The sequence below is a fragment of the Oncorhynchus tshawytscha genome, linkage group LG19, assembly GCF_018296145.1.
Source record: "Oncorhynchus tshawytscha isolate Ot180627B linkage group LG19, Otsh_v2.0, whole genome shotgun sequence".
In the NCBI taxonomy this organism is placed as follows: Eukaryota; Metazoa; Chordata; class Actinopteri; order Salmoniformes; family Salmonidae; genus Oncorhynchus; species Oncorhynchus tshawytscha.
Genome location: NC_056447.1, coordinates 38,536,455 through 38,558,747, shown reverse-complemented (window position 1 = coordinate 38,558,747; position 22,293 = coordinate 38,536,455). Strand labels below are relative to the sequence as shown.

The 22,293-nt window shown below is 43.0% G+C and overlaps 1 protein-coding gene and 1 pseudogene across 1 annotated transcript in view; both read left to right on the top strand.

Annotated features, from left to right (window-relative positions):
* Positions 1–813: 813 nt before the first annotated feature.
* Positions 814–1,652, top strand: LOC112218998 (annotated as a pseudogene).
* A 4,034-nt stretch (positions 1,653–5,686) lies between these two features.
* Positions 5,687–22,293, top strand: part of polr3b (polymerase (RNA) III (DNA directed) polypeptide B) — a 39,574-nt gene continuing 22,967 nt past the window's right edge. Inside the window, exons 1-12 of the mRNA XM_042301639.1 lie at positions 5,687–5,865; positions 10,141–10,173; positions 10,305–10,361; positions 10,845–10,909; positions 11,139–11,214; positions 11,423–11,523; positions 11,710–11,801; positions 12,106–12,223; positions 12,928–13,036; positions 18,728–18,850; positions 20,211–20,327; positions 20,718–20,852. Coding sequence (XP_042157573.1) covers positions 5,794–5,865; positions 10,141–10,173; positions 10,305–10,361; positions 10,845–10,909; positions 11,139–11,214; positions 11,423–11,523; positions 11,710–11,801; positions 12,106–12,223; positions 12,928–13,036; positions 18,728–18,850; positions 20,211–20,327; positions 20,718–20,852 — 1,098 coding nt within the window. The 5' untranslated portion in view covers positions 5,687–5,793. The remainder of the gene's footprint in view (positions 5,866–10,140; positions 10,174–10,304; positions 10,362–10,844; positions 10,910–11,138; positions 11,215–11,422; positions 11,524–11,709; positions 11,802–12,105; positions 12,224–12,927; positions 13,037–18,727; positions 18,851–20,210; positions 20,328–20,717; positions 20,853–22,293) is intronic.

The window sequence follows — 22,293 nt, the reverse complement described above, 5'->3', positions numbered from 1 at the left end:
AAGAGGTTAAATTACAAAGAATTACTCTAAAAGTGACTATAAAGATGTTAAATAGTACTTTTGAAATAAAAACGTTTAAAGGAATAGTTTTACCATATTAAAACTAGAATTCAGTTCAAGTTACAGGGTTGACCTTAAACCAGCGTGTACCTCTTGAAGAATCTTCAGAAATTACTTTCTCAAGTAACCAAAAAATCTAGGCGCTTTAAAATGACGGTGAAAGCTTTTTGGGACTAAGTGGGTTAAAATCTTTCTAGAAGTTGGAAAAACATGACAAAATGGAGATCTCCATTGAAAACATTGAATTTATTTTAATTAAGACACACTACTATTGGAATTTCTATCATAGTTTAGTTTAGTTAGAGCATAGATGTATGTGATCCAAAGTGATCCAAAATTGTGTGTTTTATTTAAAAAAAAATCTGATATAATGTCAGAGGGAAATAAACGGCACTACACAGTTTCTCCACTGAATTTTGTTGTTGTTGTCCAGGACAATGCTTAATCATTGTCTGGGAAACCCGCTCATAGTCTTCCGTAACAGGCCTGATGGGCAGGAGGTTAGGTAAGTCCATCCAGGAGGTCAGGCCTGCCACCCTGACCTGTCAAGCCACCCTGGTAGGCCTCAAAAAGCAGGTGACATGAACAGGGCTCAGCAGAAGTTTTGTACCCTTAAATGGTTTTGTTGTAATTATTGACATTTAATGGATGATATTGTAGGGTCTACACTTATTTCCCCACTCTCCCTTTCTTTCTATGACACCAACATTATGTGTACCATTTTTATCTATATACTGAATTCCAGGTTTGAACATGATGGTGATTCTGGGATTTGGCTTTCTGGCCACATTACTGGTGTGATATAGATTCAGAAGATCTGGATTTACCCTCCTGGTGGCAGCGATGGCTGTGTAGTGGGCAGTTATCCTAAATGGCTTTGAGTCTTTGTAGTACAGAGGAAATATCTGGTTTTTGGTTTTACTTGGCTTCGTTCAATTTGTTTCAAAGCTAAAACAACGAAATCTATAGGATTGTAATGTCAACACACAGGCAGGGTCCCTGAATACCATCATGCTGCTCCACATCTTTGGGTCCATCTTTGGACTGATGATGTCAAGGGTCTTCAACCAAGAAGGATTCAAGCAACAGCTTGAGAAAGAAAAAATGGTCAGCAAGGTGGATGTATTGTCCTTAATAGGTATGTACATAGCCAAATGCTAAGTGCTCCACCAATCACTTGTTTGTTGTATGTATTCTATACAACACTAGAATATTCAAATATGTGATGAGAAGTAATCAATATGGCAGTTAAAATGAACATATTAAAGGGATTATTCACCCATTTTAGAAAATGATACATTGGTTTCCTTACCCTAAGTTGTCTATGGACAAGGTAAGACAGTAATTCATGCTTTGGTTTTGTGCCCAGATAGTTGGTTACATCTTGCCTGTGCTCTCCAGGGAGGTACTGTGTTCCTGTGGAGGTTCTGGCACAGTTTTAAATATGTGCCTATGGACCATCCTGTTAGGGGGAGGAGGCCGAGAGCTCTCTACAGCACCTAATGGCCCTGACAGTTAGTGCCCTCACAGCTTCCGGTGTCACTGTGCTCAACAGCCCCAATGGAAAATTGAACATGGTAAAGATCAACTGAACATTTTCTGATAGTCAGAGGGATGTCAGAGGTGGGAGGTCAGGTTAGGTCAGAGAGCAGTACCAGGATCCATTAAACCATCAGACATAACATGTAGAACAGAAGAACCATTTAAGAAGTGCACCTATTGGTAGATGGGTAAAAATGTAAATACAGCAAACATTGAATAACCCTTTGAGCATGGGTAAGTTATTAATCATACTTTGGATGGTGTATCAATGGGGCAAATCCAACACATCACTGAGTACCACTTCATATGTTTTGGGATAGAAATGTACGGAACAGAGCTAAGTACAGGCAAAATCCTAGAGGAAAACCTGGTTCAGTCTGCTTTCCAACACACACTGGGAGACAAATTCACCTTTCAGCAGAACAATAACCTAAAACACAAGGCCAAATATACACTGGAGTGGCTTACCAAGAAGACCATGAATGTTCCTGAGTTGCCTAGTTACCATTTGGACTTAAATCAGCTTGAAAATCTATGGCAAGACTTGAAAATAGCTGTCTAGCAATGATCAACAACCAACTTGACAGAGCATGAAGAATTTTAAAAAGAATAATGTGCAAATATTGTACAATCCAGATGTGCAAAGCTCTTAGATACATGCCCATAAAGACACAGCTGTAATCGCTGCCAAAGGTGATTCTAGCATGTATTGACTCAGGGGTGTGAATAGTAATGTATATAAGATAGTTCTGTATATCATTTCAATACATTAGCAGAAATTTCTATAAACATGCGTTCACTTATGGGGTATTGTGTGTAGAGAGAAACTCTTGTGTGTAGAATGAAAAAAATCAATTTAGACCATTTTGAATTCAGGCTGTAACACAACAAAATGTGGAATAAGTCAAAGGGTATGAATAATTTCTGAAGGCACTGTACCCAATTGCAAACAGATTGCAGGCTTACTACAGGGCATTTCCATGTAAAAGGACCCATGAGCGCCAACATGTGAAGTTCATAGGAACATGTCAAATCTTGTGCCAAATTAAATCAAAGAGTCTAAAAAACAATTCATGGAGGCATATTTAAATTTTACAACCATTTTCTATCCTAAATATTAGGAAAAATAAAGGCTTTGTCCCCCTTTCCATCTGATCAAACAGATGGAAAGGCGGTCTTAGAAAACATCTACCAGAAAAAGTCTTAAAAGATATTAGAAATACATCAAAACACAATCATCTTTAAGTAAAGACTCCTACCAGCTAATATCAAAGTATTCAGACCCCTTCACTTTTTCCAAATTCTAAAATTGATTACCGGTAAATCTTTTTTTTCCCATCAATCTACACACAATGCCCCATAACGACAAAGCGAAAACAGGTTTTTAGACATTTTTGCAAATGTATTACAAATAAAAAAACAGAAATACCTTTTTTACATAAGTATTCAGACCCTTTGCTATGAAACTCGAAATTGAGCTCAGGTGCATCCTGTTTCCATTGATCATCCTTGAGATGTTTCTACAACTTGATTCCACCTGTGGTAAATTCAATTAATTGGACATGATTTGGAATGGCACACACCTGTCTATATAAGGTCCCACGGTTGACAGTGCGTGTCAGAGCAAAAACCAAGCCATGAGGTCGAAGGAATTGTCCGTAGAGCTCCGAGACAGGATTGTGTCAAGGCACAGATCTGGGGAAGGGTACCAAAAAATGTCTGCAGCATTGAAGGTCCCAAGAACACAGTGGCCTCCATCATTCTTAAATGGAAGAAGTTTGAAACCACCAAGACTCTTCCTAGAGCTGGCCGCCTGGCAGAAATGAGCAATCAGGGGACAAGGGCCTTGGTCAGGGAGGTGACCAAGAACCCAAATGGTCACTCTGACAGAGCTCCAGAGTTCCTCTGTGGAGATGGTTGTCCTTCTGGAAGGTTCTCCCATCTCTGCAGCACTCCACCAATCAGGCCTTTATGGTAGAGTAGCCTAACAGAAGCCAGTCCTCAGTAGAAGGCACATGACAGCCCGCTTGGAGTTCGCCAAAGGGGACCTAAAGGACTCTCAAACCACAAGAAATAAGATTCTCTGGTCTGATGAAACCAAGATTGAACTCTTTGGCCTGAATGCCAAGCGTCATGTCTGGAGGAAAGCTAGCACCATCCCTACGGTGAAGCATGGGGGTGGCAGAATCATGCTGTGGGGATGTTTTTCAGCGACAGGGACCGGGAGACAAGTCAGGATTGAGGGAAAGATTAACTGATCAAAGTACAGAGTTTTAACCTTGCTGAAAACCTGCTCCAGAGCACTCAGAACCCGATCAAACATCTCTGGAGAGACCTGAAAATAGCTGTGCAGGAACACTCCACATCCAACCTGACAGAGCTTGAGAGGGTTTGCAGAGAAGAATGGGAGAAACTCCCCAAATACAGGTGTGCCAAGCTTGTAGCATCATACCCAAGACGACTCGAGGCTGTAATCGCTGCCAAAGGTGCTTCAACAAAGTACTGAGTAAAGGGTCTGCATACTTAAGTAAATGTGATTTTCAGTTTTTGCTTTGCCATTATGGGGTATTGTGTGTAGATTGTTAAGGGGAAAAAATCTATTTAATCAATTTTATAATAAGGGTGTAACGTAACAAACTTTGGGAAATGTCAAGGGGTCTGAATACTTCCCTAATAAATCAAACTGTTGATTTAGTTTTGGATAAATTATTTGCCTTCTGTAAGTATAAGAAACATTGCCCTGTGCCTTGAAATTTCATTACCAAAATCCCACATTTCTTTGAGATATTTACACATTTCTCTCCCTAATGCCACCTCTCATTTCCTTTACTGTAACGAGCATCCTTACCCACTGAGCACCGACCAATGGACCTTGAGAAGTAGTTGAAATTTGGTCAGTCCCCCCTGGCCTTGATTTCAACGCCCACAGACATCATTTTTTGTTATGGTCCGGTGTTCTTTTTCAACGTCCACAGATGTTGATTTTTGGTCCGGTTCAGACCAGCCTTGATTTGGTCAAAACCTAGACCTCCATGATTGGTCCAGACCAAATCTAAACCAATCGTAGATGTCTAAGTTTTCACAAGTTTAGAGAACACAGTACAGTAGAGTACAGTAAAGTAAAAAAAAAGTTGAGTATTGCTGTACTGCTGTATGTACTCTACTGTTCTCTTCTGTACTGTAATCTACTGAGCAATTCAGCCCAGTTTCATTACCATGGAATTGCCCTATACATTCCATAGCTGAATTACATGTGTGGTAAAAAATATTTGTGAAACTCAGTATCTGATAATGCCGTTAAAGTTGACAAAACAACAACAACTAACCATTACATATTGGGTAAAAGGACATAAGGTTACATATCCTACAAAAAAAAGTGCTCCTAGAGTGCTGGGAGCATGAACAAGATCTGAATACAAGTTTTGTGTGGATAGGTAATGGCATGAGCCATGGCGACAGAGATGGGACTGTTTGGGAAGGAGTTCAGCCCCTCTGTGGTTCTTCCTGCTATCCCACCTTGGTTGCTCACTAAGTCAATTATAAACCTAGGGTTTCTTGAGAGGGTAAGAGCTGGTGAGGAAGGAGTAGATCCAGTACATATTGTAAGTGAACATTTAAGAACTCAGTACTATGGTGTCTTGAATATATGCACTGGTGGGGGCGGGGAGGTCCTCTGGTCAAGAGAGAAGGGAGAAAGTGTAATCACAAGACTAAGACTGGGACACAACATTATATTGAAATTGGTAGGAAAACATTGACTGGGAAGTGTGATCACTGTCAGGAGGAGATGGAGACAGTGGAACATGTGCTATTTCAGTGCCAGCCATATGGGAGGGAAAGGGAGAGATTGTTATCAGATTTAATGAGTAATGGTGTTGAAGAGCCAAGCATAAGTGAACTGCTGAGAAAATATTCAGGGGGTGTAAGTAATTATGTATTTCGTTTCGCATTTATACCTTTCCTGTCTGGTCCACACTCCAGTCCAGTTGGTCGTGGTCATACACTTAAAGATGTCTACCAACAGCCATATACAAACCACAGAAGAAGTATCTGGTAAAGTTTTCTTGTTCAGCACGGTAGTCTTTTGCTGTGACACATCGAAGCGTACATGCTGTAGCAGCTTCCGGTTGCAGGAGAAACATTGGAAATGTGTTCTGGTGTTTACACGTTTTCACACAAACAATAAAAATAATGGAAATCCTTGGAGAAGAGTTTGGAGATATGACTCACCAGCAGCTCGCGGCTCCTGTCAATACTATAGAGGTAATTATATTGTTGCATTAGCACAATAGGATGACTGGGCGAACAGATACGCGGGAGTGGTGTGCAGTTTGCATATTGCCACCTGCTATGTGTTGTTTTCATTTTCAATGTAACGTTAGCGAACGCATGTCGTTTTTAGCTAAGTTAGCTAGCTACTTGCCTAGAAACCCGACTTTGAATTGCATTGAGTTCTAAGGCAGAAATCTGCGTTTGAATCAGGAAAGCTCCCTCACGACCTTTACAAGTCAGAATTAAGTGAAAATGCCCGAGATGCCGGTGTTTGGAGGATATATTGGCACGGGTGTTAGCCCGGGACGATGTCGAGTACCGGCAAACCGTGCCAATATATCCTCCAAACACCGCATTCTCGGGCATTATCACTTTTGTACAACGGGTTACCAACATACAAATAATGATTGACAGATTTAGGTTAAACAAGTTATTTTCATGAATTTGTAGGTACTATTTCATCCTTTCCACAAGATATAGTCACGACACAAATCTAGCGTTGCTACCCAAGCCGGCTGGTCGTTCGTGCTAAAGGAATAACAGCAAAGTAGCCGTATTTGTTTAAGCTGTTTTCTAGTGACATTTATTTGGATACATCGATAACAATGAGTTAATGAGGCGCTATTTTGCCTGGCATCGAAAATGTGCTCACTCGTCACTGGACACTGTTGTTCAGAGAAGCTAGCCAACAACTCAGTTAACACAATCACTTAAAACTGAACCTGGAAAGACTGCAAACTAGATGCCCTTAGGTTCATTTGACCTTTTTTCAATTGACATTTCTTTGTACAGTCGTGGCCAAAAGTTTTGAGAATGACAAATATTCATTTTCAAAGGTTGCTGCCTCAGTGTCTTTAGATATTTTTGTCAGATGTTACTATGGACTACGGAAGTGTAATTACACGCATTTCATAAGTGTCAAAGGCTTTTATTGACAATTACATGAAGTTGATGCAAAGAGTCAATATTTGCAGTGTTGACCCTTCTTTTTAAAGACCACTGCAATCTGCCCTGACATGCTATCAATGAGCTTCTGGGCCACATCCTGATTTGGCAGCCCATTCTTGCATAATCAATTCTTGGAGTTTGTCAGAATGTGTGTTTTTGTTTGTCCACCCGCCTCTTGAGGATTGACCACAAATTCAATGGGATTAAAGTCTGGGGAGTTTCCTGGCCATGGACCCAAAATATCAATGTTTTGTTTCCGAGACACTTAGTTATCACTTTTGACTTATGGCAAGGTGCTCCATCATGCTGGAAAAGGCATTGTTCGTCACTAAACTGTTCCTGGATGGTTGGGAGAAGTTGCTCTCGGAGCATGTGTTGGTACCATTCTTTATTCATGGCTGTGTTCTTGGGCAAAATTGTGAGTGAGCCCACTCCCTTGGCTGAGAAGAAACCCCACACATGAATGGTCTCAGGATGCTTTACTGTTGGCATGACACAGGACTGATGGTAGCGCTCTCCTTGTCTTCTCCGGACAAGCTTTTTTCCGGATGCCCCAAACAATCGGAAAGGGGATTCAGAGAAAATGACTTTACCTCAGTCCTCTGCAGTCCAATCCCTGTACCTTTTGCAGAATATCAGTCTGTCCCTGATGTTTTTCCTGGAGAGAAGTGGCTTCTTTACTGCCCTTCTTGACACCAGGCCATCCTCTAAAAGTCTTCGCCTCACTGTGCGTGCAGATGAACTCACACCTGCCTGCTGCCATACCTGAGCAAGCTCTGTACTGTATCCCGCAGCTGAATCAATTTTAGGAGAAGGTCCTGGCGCTTGCTGGACTTTCTTGGGTGCCCTGAAGCCTTCTTCACAACAATTGAACCGCTCTCCTTGAAGTTCTTGATGATCTGATAAATGGTTGATTTAGGTGCAATATTACTGGCAGCAATATCCTTGCCTGTGAATCCCTTTTTGTGCAAAGTAATGATGACGGCACGTGTTTCCTTGCAGTTAACCATGGTTGACAGAAGAAGAACAATGATTCCAAGCTCCACCCTACTTTTGAAGCTTCCAGTCTGTTATTCAAACTCAATCAGCATGACAGAGTGATCTCCAGCCTTGTCCTTGTCAACACTCACACCTGTGTTAACGAGAGAATCACTGACATGTCAGCTGGTCCTTTTGTGGCAGGGCTGAAATGTTTTTGGGGGATTCAGTTCATTTGCATGGCAAAGAGGTACTTTGCAATTAATTGCAATTCGTCTGATCACTCTTCATAACATTTTGGAGTATATGCAAATTGCCATCATACAAACTGAGGCAGCAAACTTTGAAGATTAACATTAGTGTCATTCTCAACTTTTGGCCACGACTGTATATATCCATAAAAATGGATGCCAGCTGATTCATGATTTCGGCTGCCTGCCTATCTGTCTCCTCCAGACTCGTTCATTATATGGGACAGCTGGAGATCGAATTTGAATATTGAAACAATGTCGGAGAGACGGACAGCAAGGTTTATACAATTCTCCGCTGTTGAAAACTAAATATTAGTCTAAAAGAATTGTGAGAACGTCTAGATGGTTTTTATAGTGGAGATCAAGTATATAAATTGCCGGGCTGATGCGACAGTGGATTGCGCAGTCAGATGGAACAGAGTAAATAGGCATTTTAATGTCAGATTTAGCTGGTGATAATTTGTGGAATTAACACCGGCTGGAATGTGGCTTTAGCCAATCAGCATTCTGGATTAGACCCCCCCATTTGATAAAAATCATATGGGCAGAACCATGTAAACACATGCACAATCTCGAAGTATGCATGCATCTGATGCATGTATTTGTATCTTGTGCGCATGCTTCAATTGATAAAAAGTTGAATGCGCTACCAGCGCTTTGAAAAGTTTATTATACTTTCCTGTGGCTATATTGTCTCCCATTCCTACTGCCAAAAGGACCAACCATACGGGCAAATTTATTTTTATTATTCAATATTCTGTCTTGTAGAGGTCCTAATAGGAAACTTACCTGATTCAAACTTATTTCTGGGTGCCAGGCTAGCTAGATACTAGCTCTTGATCTTAACTCAGTTCCATTACACATAAATCATTGGACAAAGCATCTTCTGTAAGGGGGATTTTTGTTGAGAGTGGCAATGCTCTAACAGGTGTCATCTTTCATATCAGCAATAAATAATTTTCAAAAACCAAAAGGTTAAAATGATACACCTTGATAGGGTTAGTGTTACCACACAGCCATATCTCCATGTTACAGCACTCGTTTACGGAAGACAACTAGCTATCTAGAATGCTCTGAACACCTGTGTGTTAGTGTAACCAAAGCTTATGGATATACTGACAAGACACAAAACGGCACATCGCGCTGTCTAGCTCATGCCTTTCTTTGGATTGGACACATCTCATTATTTTAATACTTTAAAAAAAATATTCGATGAGGGTTGTTGACGTCAACTGCCTATATTCAATGGAGAAAGATGCTATGCTACTAGCCTCATTGCATGAGTATGCATAGCCATCTCGAGACCACTCCGATAGTGTTTTTTTTCTCAAAGCTAAGCTGCGCTGATGTCACATGTCCTACGTATATACATTTTTATTTAAGCTTTATTTAACATTGCAAGTCAGTTAAGAACAAATTCTTATTTACAATTATGGCCGAAGCCGCACAACGCTGGGCCAATTGTGCTCCACCCTGTGGGACTCCCAATCACGGCCGGATTTGATACAGCCTGGATTTGAACCAGGTACTGTAGTGATGCCTCTTGCACTCTTGCACTGAGATGCAGTGGCTTCGCCACTCGGGGGCCATATAGCAGTACACTTGTAACAACCTAAGCATTACGACATTTCTATTCATTTCAAATAAGCCATTCATTTTTTTTGTTGACCGAATTTGACACTTTCTCATTGACCTCCATAGAAAAACTCCTTGCTTGGTGTGCGGAAAAACAGAGGGAGACATATTTTCTGCAGAGTTGGGCTGCTCTCTTTACCTCTTCCTCCCTGGGGTATCTCAGGAAGTGTAGCAGACGTGTAGTTTTGTCAGATGGAGGCACCCATAGCTGCATGGATCTGTGCAAAACTGAAAGATGAGGGCCAAACGTTTAGAAAGCTGTATAGTAAGAGATGATTATTGACGTTTTAAAACAGTGTCGGGATTGTAGTTCACATGAGCCAGGTGAAGCTAATGGCTGAAAACTGCTGGGAGAAGGCAGAATGCCGCCTAGGGAGCCAGCTGGATACCAACTCCTAGCTACATCCTGATGTGTATTATTGTTTCTTTACTTGGATCTCTTTTTTTCCCATAGGAAAAATGGAAACTATTGCCAGCTTTTTTGAAGGTAAGAGTTTTTGCTATTTCTACTATATAGTGGATATAGCTAATGATAGTGAATTCCACATGCACCCGGATAATTCACTTTTACTGTCTCTTTGCCATCTCTAGTCCCTCTATTAATGTCTGATATTTCAGGTGAAAGGTCTGGTGAAACAGCACATTGACTCCTTCAACTACTTCATCAATGTTGAGGTAAAGCAACAGTTTCATCACTTGGTGTAACATAAGGATAGAAATATAATGTATAGAATGGCCACATGAAAAAAACATATCAGCAGTTTAGGCTGGGCTGAACCAGAATCTGGGCTTACAGAAGACATTGATATGGTGAATCTCCTTTAAGCCCAGGAAGTAGCCATTCAATTTGTCATTCACCAGCTTTTCAAGATGAATAATATCAAAATATGTTTGTTACTCACAAAATACGGATTTTCGATTAGCAACTATAGTCACTTACTGCGGTCACGGTCGGTATGTACTTCCAAAAAAGGTCATTAAGCTTGAAAAGCTGGTGAATGGCTGCTTCCTGGGCTTAAAGGAGTTTTGCCATATCAGAGTCTTTTGTAAGGCCAGATTCTGGTTCAAGGCCTACTTCTATATGGCAGTATTTTGCAAGTGTATTGTGTAGCTAACCAAGCTATGTCTAAATTTGAGCATTTGTGTGGTTTATTACAGATAAAGAAGATAATGAAAGCAAATGAAAAGATCACAAGTGATGCTGATCCCATGTGGTACCTAAAGTAAGCTGCTGGTCCTACTCCCTATACATGCCATCCAACAACAACAAACATTGGTGGGAATGCGATGTTGCTGGTTCAAAGCCTTCTTAGACCAGCAACTTTTTACTTACAAGGCAGACACGCAACAAGCAGTCAAGACTATTTTTTTGAAGAATGTGCTTACTTAAAGTCCATGGCAAACTACACTATAATTTCTAAAACTAAAATAACACCAACGTCCCATTTCCAGGTACCTCAATATATACGTTGGCATGCCTGATGTTGAAGAGAGCTTCAATGTAACCAGACCAGTGTCTCCACACGAGGTGAATCTAAGTCTGTTTCCCCTTCCCTGCAAAATATCACAAACCATTGCATAATAGTGTCACACAGTTGAATAGTCTCTGTGCTTAACTAGGAGGACATTACAATATATACATATTGGGTCTTCCTCAACCCACAGCTGAATTTTAGCACACTTTGAGATAAAAATGAACATTTGTGAATACTTTAAAGCCGCATTGTTTCCACTAGTGTCGTCTCAGGGACATGACATACTCTGCACCCATCACAGTGGACATCGAGTACACCCGTGGCAGTCAGAGAATCATCCGCAATGCTTTGCCCATCGGAAGGTACTGCTCTCTCCCTCTCTGCAAACCCTCTCTTTATCGCACTACGGGGAAGGTACTAACCAGTTCTTACCTCACTGAAGTTCGGTGCTTTGGTAGTACATATTTAACTTCCTATAGAATGTGTATTGTTTGCACCACTCTCTGAGATTTTCCTACTAACAGTGCGTTGAACTATATTCTACCCAGGATGCCCATCATGCTGCGCAGCTCTAACTGTGTCCTCACGGGGAAGACGTCCATGGAGTACTCCAAACTCAACGAGTGCCCTCTGGACCCAGGTAAGCGACACCTAGCTGAACGCCTTTGCATGGGGAGGAGGGGGGGGCATACTCTTCTCCTGGAGGGCCACCTGCAGTATGTGAAGACCTGTTCCAGCCCAGCACTGATTCAAGTAATCAACTAGTGACGATTTTCAATTTAGACCACATTAGTCTAACCAGGTGTGTTAGAGCTGGGCTAGATCAAAAACATGCACACAGTGGCCTTGTAGGACCAGAATTGCCCATCCCAAGGATCATTGCTGTAGTGCCGAGCATCAGAATGCATAGGTGTGAATTTGCGTCCTTGTCTCTACATCCACAGGGGGCTATTTCATTGTCAAAGGTCAGGAGAAGGTAATTCTGATCCAGGAGCAGCTGTCAAAGAACCGCATCATTGTGGAGCAGGACAGGAAGGGGGCAGTAGGAGCCTCTGTGACCAGGTGATGTCACTCGTATTTAGAATGACTCGACCCGATTGTTAGCCTCCCTACTTAGGCTCCAGCTGCAGTTTGGTGGAAACACTTTGCTCCTGTTGGTATTTTCATACTGTTAGGTTCTAATTATTAGAGTAACAACTCGACAGACACTATGAAAGCTTAAACCAAGTTTATTCATCCCAGAGGGTCAAACGGCTGTACAGACGACGACATGTTCACACAAGCACTGATATTTCACCCTTTCTCCTCTGCTGAGTCTCCTCCTACACATCTGAACAGATATCACTAAGGTTGCTAGACAGAACCTTAGTGATATCTGTTCTTCCTCACTTCATCTGACCTGACCTCTGCCCCAAAGTGCTCACTCCTCCCCAACTCACGGCTGTCATGGTGACTGGTACGAGACGGTGTCTCTTCTCCCAGAGAATCCCTCCCAAAGGATCCCTGATGGCTTACAATAACATATCCTGACATAATGTAAACATTATACATGACCCTCTCTCCCTCAGTGACATAATTATATTTCATATTCTCAGAACCCAACAATACCTACTTTCTTTCAGGATTGATGCAGTTTGTGTTCTCATGTATTGCTTACTTGAGTGCTTTATCATTGTAAGACTGTATACTCTGTATCCACATGTGTTTATCAAACCCTCAGTTCACTAACCACCATTCTCCACTCATGCTTTGTCATGAGGTTACAGTTCCACCCATGAGAAGAAGAGCAGGACCAATATGATCGTTAAGCAGGGACGCTTCTACCTAAGACACAACGCACTGTCAGAGGATGCCCCCATTGCCATTATATTCAAGGTAAGAATTTCAAGTCCACATGGTGGCGCTGTTCGACTACAGAATATGACTACAGTCTCACTACAGAATACAGATAATGCCAGCCTCTGCCATCTCTCTAACCTGTTCAGTGTTGTTGTTCAATGTGTTGGTAGTGGAACCCACTTGTACTACCAATTAATAACTAATTAGCTGATATGAAATTAGCTAATCTAATATCAAAATCAGTGTTTGGACATTTAAAAAAAAAACTTTTTTTTTTTTTTTCACCTTTAACCAGGTAGGCAAGTTGAGAACAAGTTCTCATTTACAATTGCGACCTGGCCAAGATAAAGCAAAGCAGTTCGACACATACAACGACACAGAGTTACACATGGAGTAAAACAAACATACAGTCAATAATACAGTATAAACAAGTCTATATACAATGTGAGCAAATGAGGTGAGATAAGGGAGGTAAAGGCAAAAAAAGGCTATCGTGGCAAAGTAAATACAATATAGCAAGTAAAACACTGGAATGGTAGATTTGCAGTGGAAGAATGTGCAAAGTAGAAATAAAAATAATGGGGTGCAAAGGAGCAAAATAAAAAAATAAAAAAATACAGTAGGGAAAGAGGTAGTTGTTTGGGCTAAATTATAGGTGGGCTATGTACAGGTGCAGTAATCTGTGAGCTGCTCTGACAGTTGGTGTTTAAAGCTAGTGGGGGAGATAAGTGTTTCCAGTTTCAGAGATTTTTGAAGTTTGTTCCAGTCATTGGCAGCAGAGAACTGGAAGGAGAGGCGGCCAAAGGAAGAATTGGTTTTGGGGGTGACTAGAGAGATATACCTGCTGGAGCGTGTGCTACAGGTGGGAGATGCGATGGTGACCAGCGAGCTGAGATAAGGGGGGACTTTACCTAGCAGGGTCTTGTAGATGACATGGAGCCAGTGGGTTTGGTGACGAGTATGAAGCGAGGGCCAGCCAACGAGAGCGTACAGGTCGCAATGGTGGGTAGTATATGGGGCTTTGGTGACAAAACGGATTGCACTGTGATAGACTGCATCCAATTTGTTGAGTAGGGTATTGGAGGCTATTTTGTAAATGACATCGCCGAAGTCGAGGATTGGTAGGATGGTCAGTTTTACAAGGGTATGTTTGGCAGCATGAGTGAAGGATGCTTTGTTGCGAAATAGGAAGCCAATTCTAGATTTAACTTTGGATTGGAGATGTTTGATGTGGGTCTGGAAGGAGAGTTTGCAGTCTAACCAGACACCTAGTTATTTGTAGTTGTCCACGTATTCTAAGTCAGAGCCATCCAGAGTAGTGATGTTGGGCAGGTGCAGGTAGTGATCGGTTGAAGAGCATGCATTTAGTTTTACTTGTATTTAAGAGCAATTGGAGGCCACGGAAGGAGAGTTGTATGGCATTGAAGCTTGCCTGGAGGGTTGTTAACACAGTGTCCAAAGAAGGGCCAGAAGTATACAGAATGGTGTCGTCTGCGTGGAGGTGGATCAGAGACTCACCAGCAGCAAGAGCGACATCATTGATGTATACAGAGAAGAGAGTCGGTCCAAGAATTGAACCCTGTGGCACCCCCATAGACTGCCAGAGGTCCGGACAGCAGACCCTCCGATTTAACACACTGAACTCTATCAGAGAAGTATTTGGTGAACCAGGCGAGGCAATCATTTGAGAAACCAAGGCTGTCGAGTCTGCCGATGAGGATGTGGTGATTGACAGTCGAAAGCCATGGCCAGATTAATGAATACGGCTGCACAGTAATGTTTCTTATCGATGGTGGTTAAGATATCGTTTAGGACCTTGAGTGTGGCTGAGGTGCACCCATGACCAGCTCTGAAACCAGATTGCATAGCAGAGAAGGTATGGTGAGATTCGAAATGGTCGGTAATCTGTTTGTTGACTTGGCTTTCAAAGAGCTTAGAAAGGCAGGGTAGGATAGATATAGGTCTGTAGCAGTTTGGGTCAAGAGTGTTCCCCCCTTTGAAGAGGGGGATGACCGCAGCTGTTTTCCAATCTTTGGGAATCTCAGACGACACGAAAGAGGTTGAACAGGCTAGTAATAGGGGTGGCGACAATTTCGGCAGATAATTTTAGAAAGAAAGGGTCCAGATTGTCTAGTCCGGCTCATTTGTAGGGGTCCAGATTTTGCAGTTCTTTCAGAACATCAGCTGACTGGATTTGGGAGAAGGAGAAATGGGGAAGGCTTGGGCGAGTTGCTGTGGGGGGTGCAGTGCTGTTGACCGGGGTAGGAGTAGCCAGGTTGAAAGCATGGCCAGCCGTAGAAAAATGCTTATTGAAATTCTCAATTATGGTGGATTTATCAGTGGTGACAGTGTTTCCTATCTTCAGTGCAGTGGGCAGCTGGGAGGAGGTGTTCTTATTCTCCATGGACTTTACAGTGTCCCAGAACTTTTTTGAGTTCGTGTTGCAGGAAGCAAATTTCTGCTTGAAAAAGCTAGCCTTGGCTTTTCTAACTGCCTGTGTATAATGGTTTCTAGCTTCCCTGAACAGCTGCATATCACGGGGGCTGTTCGATGCTAATGCAGAACGCCATAGGATGTTTTTGTGTTGGTTAAGGGCAGTCAGGTCTGGGGAGAACCAAGGGCTATATCTGTTCCTGGTTCTACATTTCTTGAATGGGGCATGTTTATTTAAGATGGTGAGGAAGGCATTAAAAAAATATATCCAGGCATCCTCTACTGACGGGGCATCAAGCTTAGATTGTAGGATGGCTGGGGTGTTAAGCATGTTCCAGTTTAGGTCGCCTAGCAGCACGAGCTCTGAAGATAGATGGGGGCAATCAGTTCACATATGGTGTCCAGAGCACAGCTGGGGGCAGAGGGTGGTCTTAGCAGGCGGCAACGGCGACATGCTGCAGCCATTAGCGCTGTGTAACAATTGCTTCAAATTTGCATTCAAAATTAGATTTGCTTCATTCAATCAACAGCAGAACACAATTTTACTGAAATGTTTGTGTGACAACATTTGATTTTATGACCCAACAAGATTATTTGTCACCTGTGCCGAATACAACAGGTGTGGACCTTTATAGTGAAATGCTTACTACAAGCCCTTAACCAACAATGCAGTTCTAAGAAAAACCATAAAGAATACAGAAAATAACAAATAATTAAAGAGCAGCGGTAATAACAATAGTGGAATTATATACAGGTGGTACCAATACAGAGTCAATGTGCGGAGGCAGGGGTGTCTGTAATTATGTACATGTAGGTAGAGTTATTAAAGTGGCTATGCATAGATGACAGAGTAGCAGCAGCGTGGGGGGGGGGCAATGCAAATAGTCTGGGTATCCATTTGATTAGCTGTTCAGGAGTCTTATGGCTTGGGGTTAGAAGCTGTTAAGAAGCCTCTTGGACCAGGACTTGGCGCTCCAGTACCACTTGCCGTGCAGTAGCAGAGTGAACAGTCTATGACTAGGGTGGCTGGAATCTTTGACGATTTTTACGGCCTTCCTCTGACACCGCCTGGTATAGAGGTCCTGGATGGCAGGAAGCTTGGCCCTGGTGATGTACGCACTACCCTCTGTAGTGCCTTGCGGTCAGAGGCCGAGCAGTTGCCATACCAGGCAGTGATGCAACCCATCAGGATGCTCTCGATGGTGTAAAACTTTTGAGGCTCTGAGGACCCATGTCAAATCTTTTCAGTCTCCCGAGGGGAATAGGTTTTTTTCGTGCCCTCTTCACAACTGTCTTGGTGTACTTGGACCATGACAGTTTGTTGGTGATGTGGACGCCAATGAACTTTAAATCAAATGTATTTATAAAGCCCTTCTTACATCAGCTGATATCTCAAAGTGCTATACAGAAACCCAGCCTAAAACCCCAAACAGCAAGCAATGCACGTGTATAAGAACGGTTGCTCAGAAAAACTCCCTAGAAAGGCCAGAACCGAGGAAGAAACCTAGAGAGGAACCAGGCTATGAGGGGTGGCCAGTCCTCTTCTGGCTGTGCCGGGTGGAGATTATAACAGAACATGGCCAAGATATTAAAATCTACATAGATGACCAATGGGGTCAAATAATAATAATCACAGTGCTTGTCGAGGGTGCAACAGGTCAGCACCTCAGGAGTAAATGTCAGTTGGCTTTTCATAGCCGATCATTCAGAGTGTCTCTACTGCTCCTGCTGTCTCTAGAGAGTTGAAAACAGCAGGTCTGGGACAGGTAGCACGTCCGGTGAATAGGTCAGGGTTCCATAGCTGCAGGCAGAACAGTTGAAACTGGAGCAGCAGCACGGCCAGGTGGACTGGGGACAGCAAGGAGTCAGAGAGAGCCTGTCTGTCAAAATACTCCAGATATAACCGACTAACCCTAGCACCCCCCCGATACTGAAGGCTTTGACAGGGGGGTCGGGAGACACTGTGGCCCCATCCAATGTAACCTCCGGACAGGGCCATAGAGGCAGGATATAACCCCACCCACTTTGCCAAAGCACACCCCCCACACCACTAGAGGAATATCTTCATCCATCAACTTACCATCCTGAGACAAGGCCAAATATAGCCCACAAAGAACCCAGGAACCCAAACCCCAACCTCCGCCACGGCACAGTAAGCCAGTGACTCCCTGTAATAGGGTTAGAGGAGAATCCCAGTGAAGAGAGGGGAACCGGCCAGGCAGAAACAGCAAGGCGGTTCGTTGCTCCAGTGCCTTTCCGTTCACCTTCACACTCCTGGGCCAGACTACACTCAATCATAGGACCTACTGAAGAGATGAGTCTTCAATAAAGACTTAGAAGTTGAGACCGAGTCTGCGTCTCACACGGGTAGGCAGACCATTCCATAAAAATTGAGGTCTATAGAAGAAAGCACTGCCTCCAGCTGTTTGCTTAGAAATTCTAGGGACAATTAGGAGGTCTGCGTCTTGTGACCATAGCGTACGTGTAGGTATGTACGGCAGGACCGGAAAGATGGGTAGGAGCAACTTCTTGATCAGCTTTGAGGGCACTATGGTGTTGAATGCTGAGCTGGAGTCAATGAATTGCATTCTGACATAGGTGTTCCTTTTGTCCAGATGGGAAAGGGCAGTGTGGAGTGCAATAGAGATTGCATCAGATCTGTTGGTGCAGTATGCACATTGGAGTGGGTCTAGGGTTTCTGGGATAATGGTGTTGATGTGAGTCTTTCAAAGCATTTCATGGCTACAACTGTGAATGCTTTGGGTCAGTAGTCATTTAGGCAGGTTACCTTAGTGTTCTTGGGCACAGGGCCTATGGTGGTCTGCTTGAAACCTGTTGGTATTACAAACTCCGACAAGCTGCATTGTGGGCCAGCCAGCCCCAATTCCACAGCTTCTCATTAGCATAAGCAAAAATCAGAGAACCTTGTGACTTCTGCCTCATCTCTTTGCTTGTCTGTACTTGTCCCTTTATCTCCTCCATCTTCCAGCCACTCCTCTTTTCTTCTCCCATCCTCTTTGTTAAATCCTTTATACCTCTTTCTTTTCCACTTCATCATTCTTTCATTTGTACCTCTCTACCATATGCCCTCCTTCAAATTCCCCCACCCCTCCATACTTCCCTGATACCTCTGTCATCCACCTCAATCCTCGCCCTTAAACCTCCACCTCCTCCTATACTGCCCTCATTCCTTCCCTCCACCCTTTCCCTCCCACATTTCATCTCCTTTATATCAAACCCTCTAATAAAAGAATGTCCTCCTGTACCTCAACCCCCTCTATCCTCCTCACACAGGCTATGGGTGTGGAGAGTGACCAGGAGATAGTGCAGATGATTGGGACAGAGGAGCACGTCATGGCTAACTTCTCCCCCAGTCTGGAAGAGTGCCAGAAAGCCCAGATCTTCACTGAGATACAGGTACATGATTCCCTCTCTTCCTTCTCTGGAACCTTTGTCAGAGGTTTCTAAATCACACTGGCCTGGGAGGAACAGGTGATACATGTAACTTAAGTTGTTAGCATGTTGTGATGCCCAAACTAACTCAACAAAACTTTAAATCTATCCCTTTTTCAAGTTACTTGGAGATGATTTTGGAATGAATGTTATTATTTTTATTGTTATTATTTATATGTTGTTATTTGGGGTACATTGACAAAGTTAAGTTGGTGACAGTGGTTAGGTAAATAAACCTAAAGCATGGATTGCAGTCTCTCCTTTGTCCTGTTCTTTCAAAGCAAGGAAAAGTAATTTTGTGATTTGAGTGAACTCTGGCAACCAGTGAATGCATGGCTTTACTAGGCCTTTTCCCCTGACCATTTGACCTGATTATATTGTCTAAGGAGTAGGACTTGACTGTTTCAAATACCCCGATTTTAACAGCTCTCAATAGAATGTATTGATGTCTTGAGTTTGGGACACAGCCTTTGTAATGCCTAGCAATTAAAGAATATTCCGCCTCATCAAGTCATTACTTAATAGGCCAACATGTCCTCTTTGACATGTGTTGTTGAATGCAGTGGACCAATTTGTCTGAAATTAACCCCCTTGTCTAGCAGGAGGAACCAGCAATGCATTGATGCGGGCCATATTAGCATCCTAGCAATGTCCTTTGGACTAGATTTGAATGCATGTTTTTCATGTCTTTTCAGTGTTATTATACCTCTGATGCGCGATACGTCAAGCTAAGCCTCAGTAGACCTATAAAATAGATATTAGCCCAGGGGTGGGAAAACCTGTTGGCGAGAGAGTCACATTGAAACTTTGAAATTCAACAGAGAGCCATGCACATTTTACCCATGTTTTTACACATGAACATAAACTGTGATTCTGTTCTGAGTGACTGCCTTTGCCATTATGGTAGCATAATACACAGGTCAGGATGGCATGCCTCTTCACTGGTGTCCTCAGTAGCCAATAGTTATAGCCTGCAGGGTGGGTGGTCTGGAGGATGCGCTCAGTCTCACAGACCTCTGACCTTCTCACTAGAGCATGACACAGAAGATCACTGACACAGGTGTGATAGTTGTGTGGGGGCATAAGGGCTGACTCGTATCCGGTTGTGGCTTTTTGTGATTCACTTGACCCGTTACAACTCTGATCCCTCAGTGTTAATTTGGGTCCTTTTCTTCTCGACACAATGAACGCGCATGTCACACATTTTTCATCACTTTGGAATTACGTCTCCAGTTATTTTTACGTTTGTCTCTTTGATCTGAGAGACGTTTTTATTAATGGTGTGCTGTTAAAGATGTTGTATTCTCATCCCTCTGTTCCCTAGGCTCTGAAATACATTGGGAATAAGGTGCGGAGACAGCGCATGTGGGGAGGGCCCAAGAAGACCAAGATGGAGGAGGCCAGAGAGCTGTTGGCTTCCCTCATCCTCACTCATGTACCTGTAAGTGCTGTCAGATTGACCACACCAAAAAAAATGCTTTATACACACCTCTCTGGCCCGGGATTTACTATGGAAAGATCAGTAGTATCAGGTGTTGATAGGATTAAAGCACTATGCTCGCCATACCATAAGATTATTTAGTTTTGTCACCTGTACCCTTATCTAGTCTTTATTAATATGGCTATGAGTGGACACATTTGTAAGGTACACACTTGTGTTAACATGATTCAGTGACTTTACTACCAGGGTTGGGGTCAATTCAGGAAGTGAACTAAAGTTCAAATTCCAGTTTTCCTCAATTCTCTGAGAAGAAACTACAATTTCAGTTTACTCCCTGAATTGACATAGAAATGGGATCGACTCAAACCCTGTTTTCTATTCCACCTCCAGGTGAAGGAGTTTAACTTCCGGGCCAAGTGTATCTACCTAGCGGTGATGGTGCGCAGGGTGATCCTAGCCCAAGGAGAGAACAAGGTGGATGACCGAGACTACTATGGCAACAAGCGCCTGGAGTTGGCTGGACAGGTGAATGAATACGTCTCTGTCTCCTCTACTGTAGCTGCATCTGAAGCATCTGAATCTGAAGTCTGTTGGTCTCTATCTTAATATAACCTCTGTCCTTCTGACCCCTTACGCTACATTGAATGTCCCATGGAATAATCAAAAGTACGCTAAATAGAACTCCTGTGACCCTCTGTTTTTAGTTTACACCCTCCGTTAGTGGTGTCCAGCACATTGTCTGTGCGAACAGTCCTATGTTGACTTACTCTTATCACATCGGGAGGCGCAGAGTTACCTGAGTACATTTGCCTGTGCAGACTTCCTTTACCACATTTGCCTGCACAGCCTTCCTCCAGCACAGTGGCCTACAGTATGCAGCTCCACAGTAAGCAGAGCCTTCTCTGGGTCTGTCTACACAGTAGGACTCCCTCACGCTGCTCTGTCATTAAATGAAAGATGAGTTGCAGCATTTATTACTAATCGATTAAAGGGTAGGTTGTGTGACTGTTGTACAGGCCCAGCAGCGTGAGCCTCTTTTGCGTACGATGATGCTAGTTTCTTTGTATAGAACTATGCACCTTTAGATGTATTTTTACATACAAACTTTGTCTCGGAACTCTGAATCAAATAGCCTTCCTGTCACTGATAGAAAGTTTATTTTGATTTGCTATGTTTTACAATTATCAAGTCCCATTCGTAGCCTGATTTTTAGATGTGTCCATGTAAACAGGATTATTAGGGAATTCTTTCTTCTTGCAAAGCATGTCAAAGTTTACTCAAACTATTATATTAATCTGAGTATTCACAATAATCATATTATTGTGTGCATATAACCGTACTGTGTCCAGAGTCTCTTCATCCCACAGAGGTTTTAATCCTTTCTTCCTCCCCAGTCAAAACAATTCTCTATATGCAGTGCTTCGTACTTCTCTGAGGACTGATCCCAGGCCTGTGCTAATCGATACGGACTCTAATCCAGTCTCCCCGTGCCCTGATCTTTCACCTGTCTGTCACCCCTCTCCCTCTATTAATTCCCACTTTATTGTTGCCTGTTTTGTTTTCTTCCTCATCCCTCCCCGCCTCGCTCGTTGTCAGGGGGGAGAGATACGCAGCAGCACCACCAAAATCCCAGGGCCGAGGAAGCGGAGGCATTTTTCCGAGCCTTGACAAAGGAATGGCCGCCTTGACTGGAGCGATTGAGCTAATCCTACAGGCCCCGGCTCTGATAATGTAATTACGGCTGTCTTAAGGCCTTTAATTTCCCCCCACCCGACCTTCTCTGATTGAGGAGGGGGGCGCAGGACCTCCTTTCAATAGAGAGCTTAAGTACTCACAACGCCCAGCAATCTCTCCTCTCTCCAATTATGATTCCCTGACATTCAGCTAATTGGCCCAGCTGTGCGACGGAAGCTGTTTTTCTTTATTCTACATTTTGCCAGGACTGCTTGTTTGTTTTGATGTATGC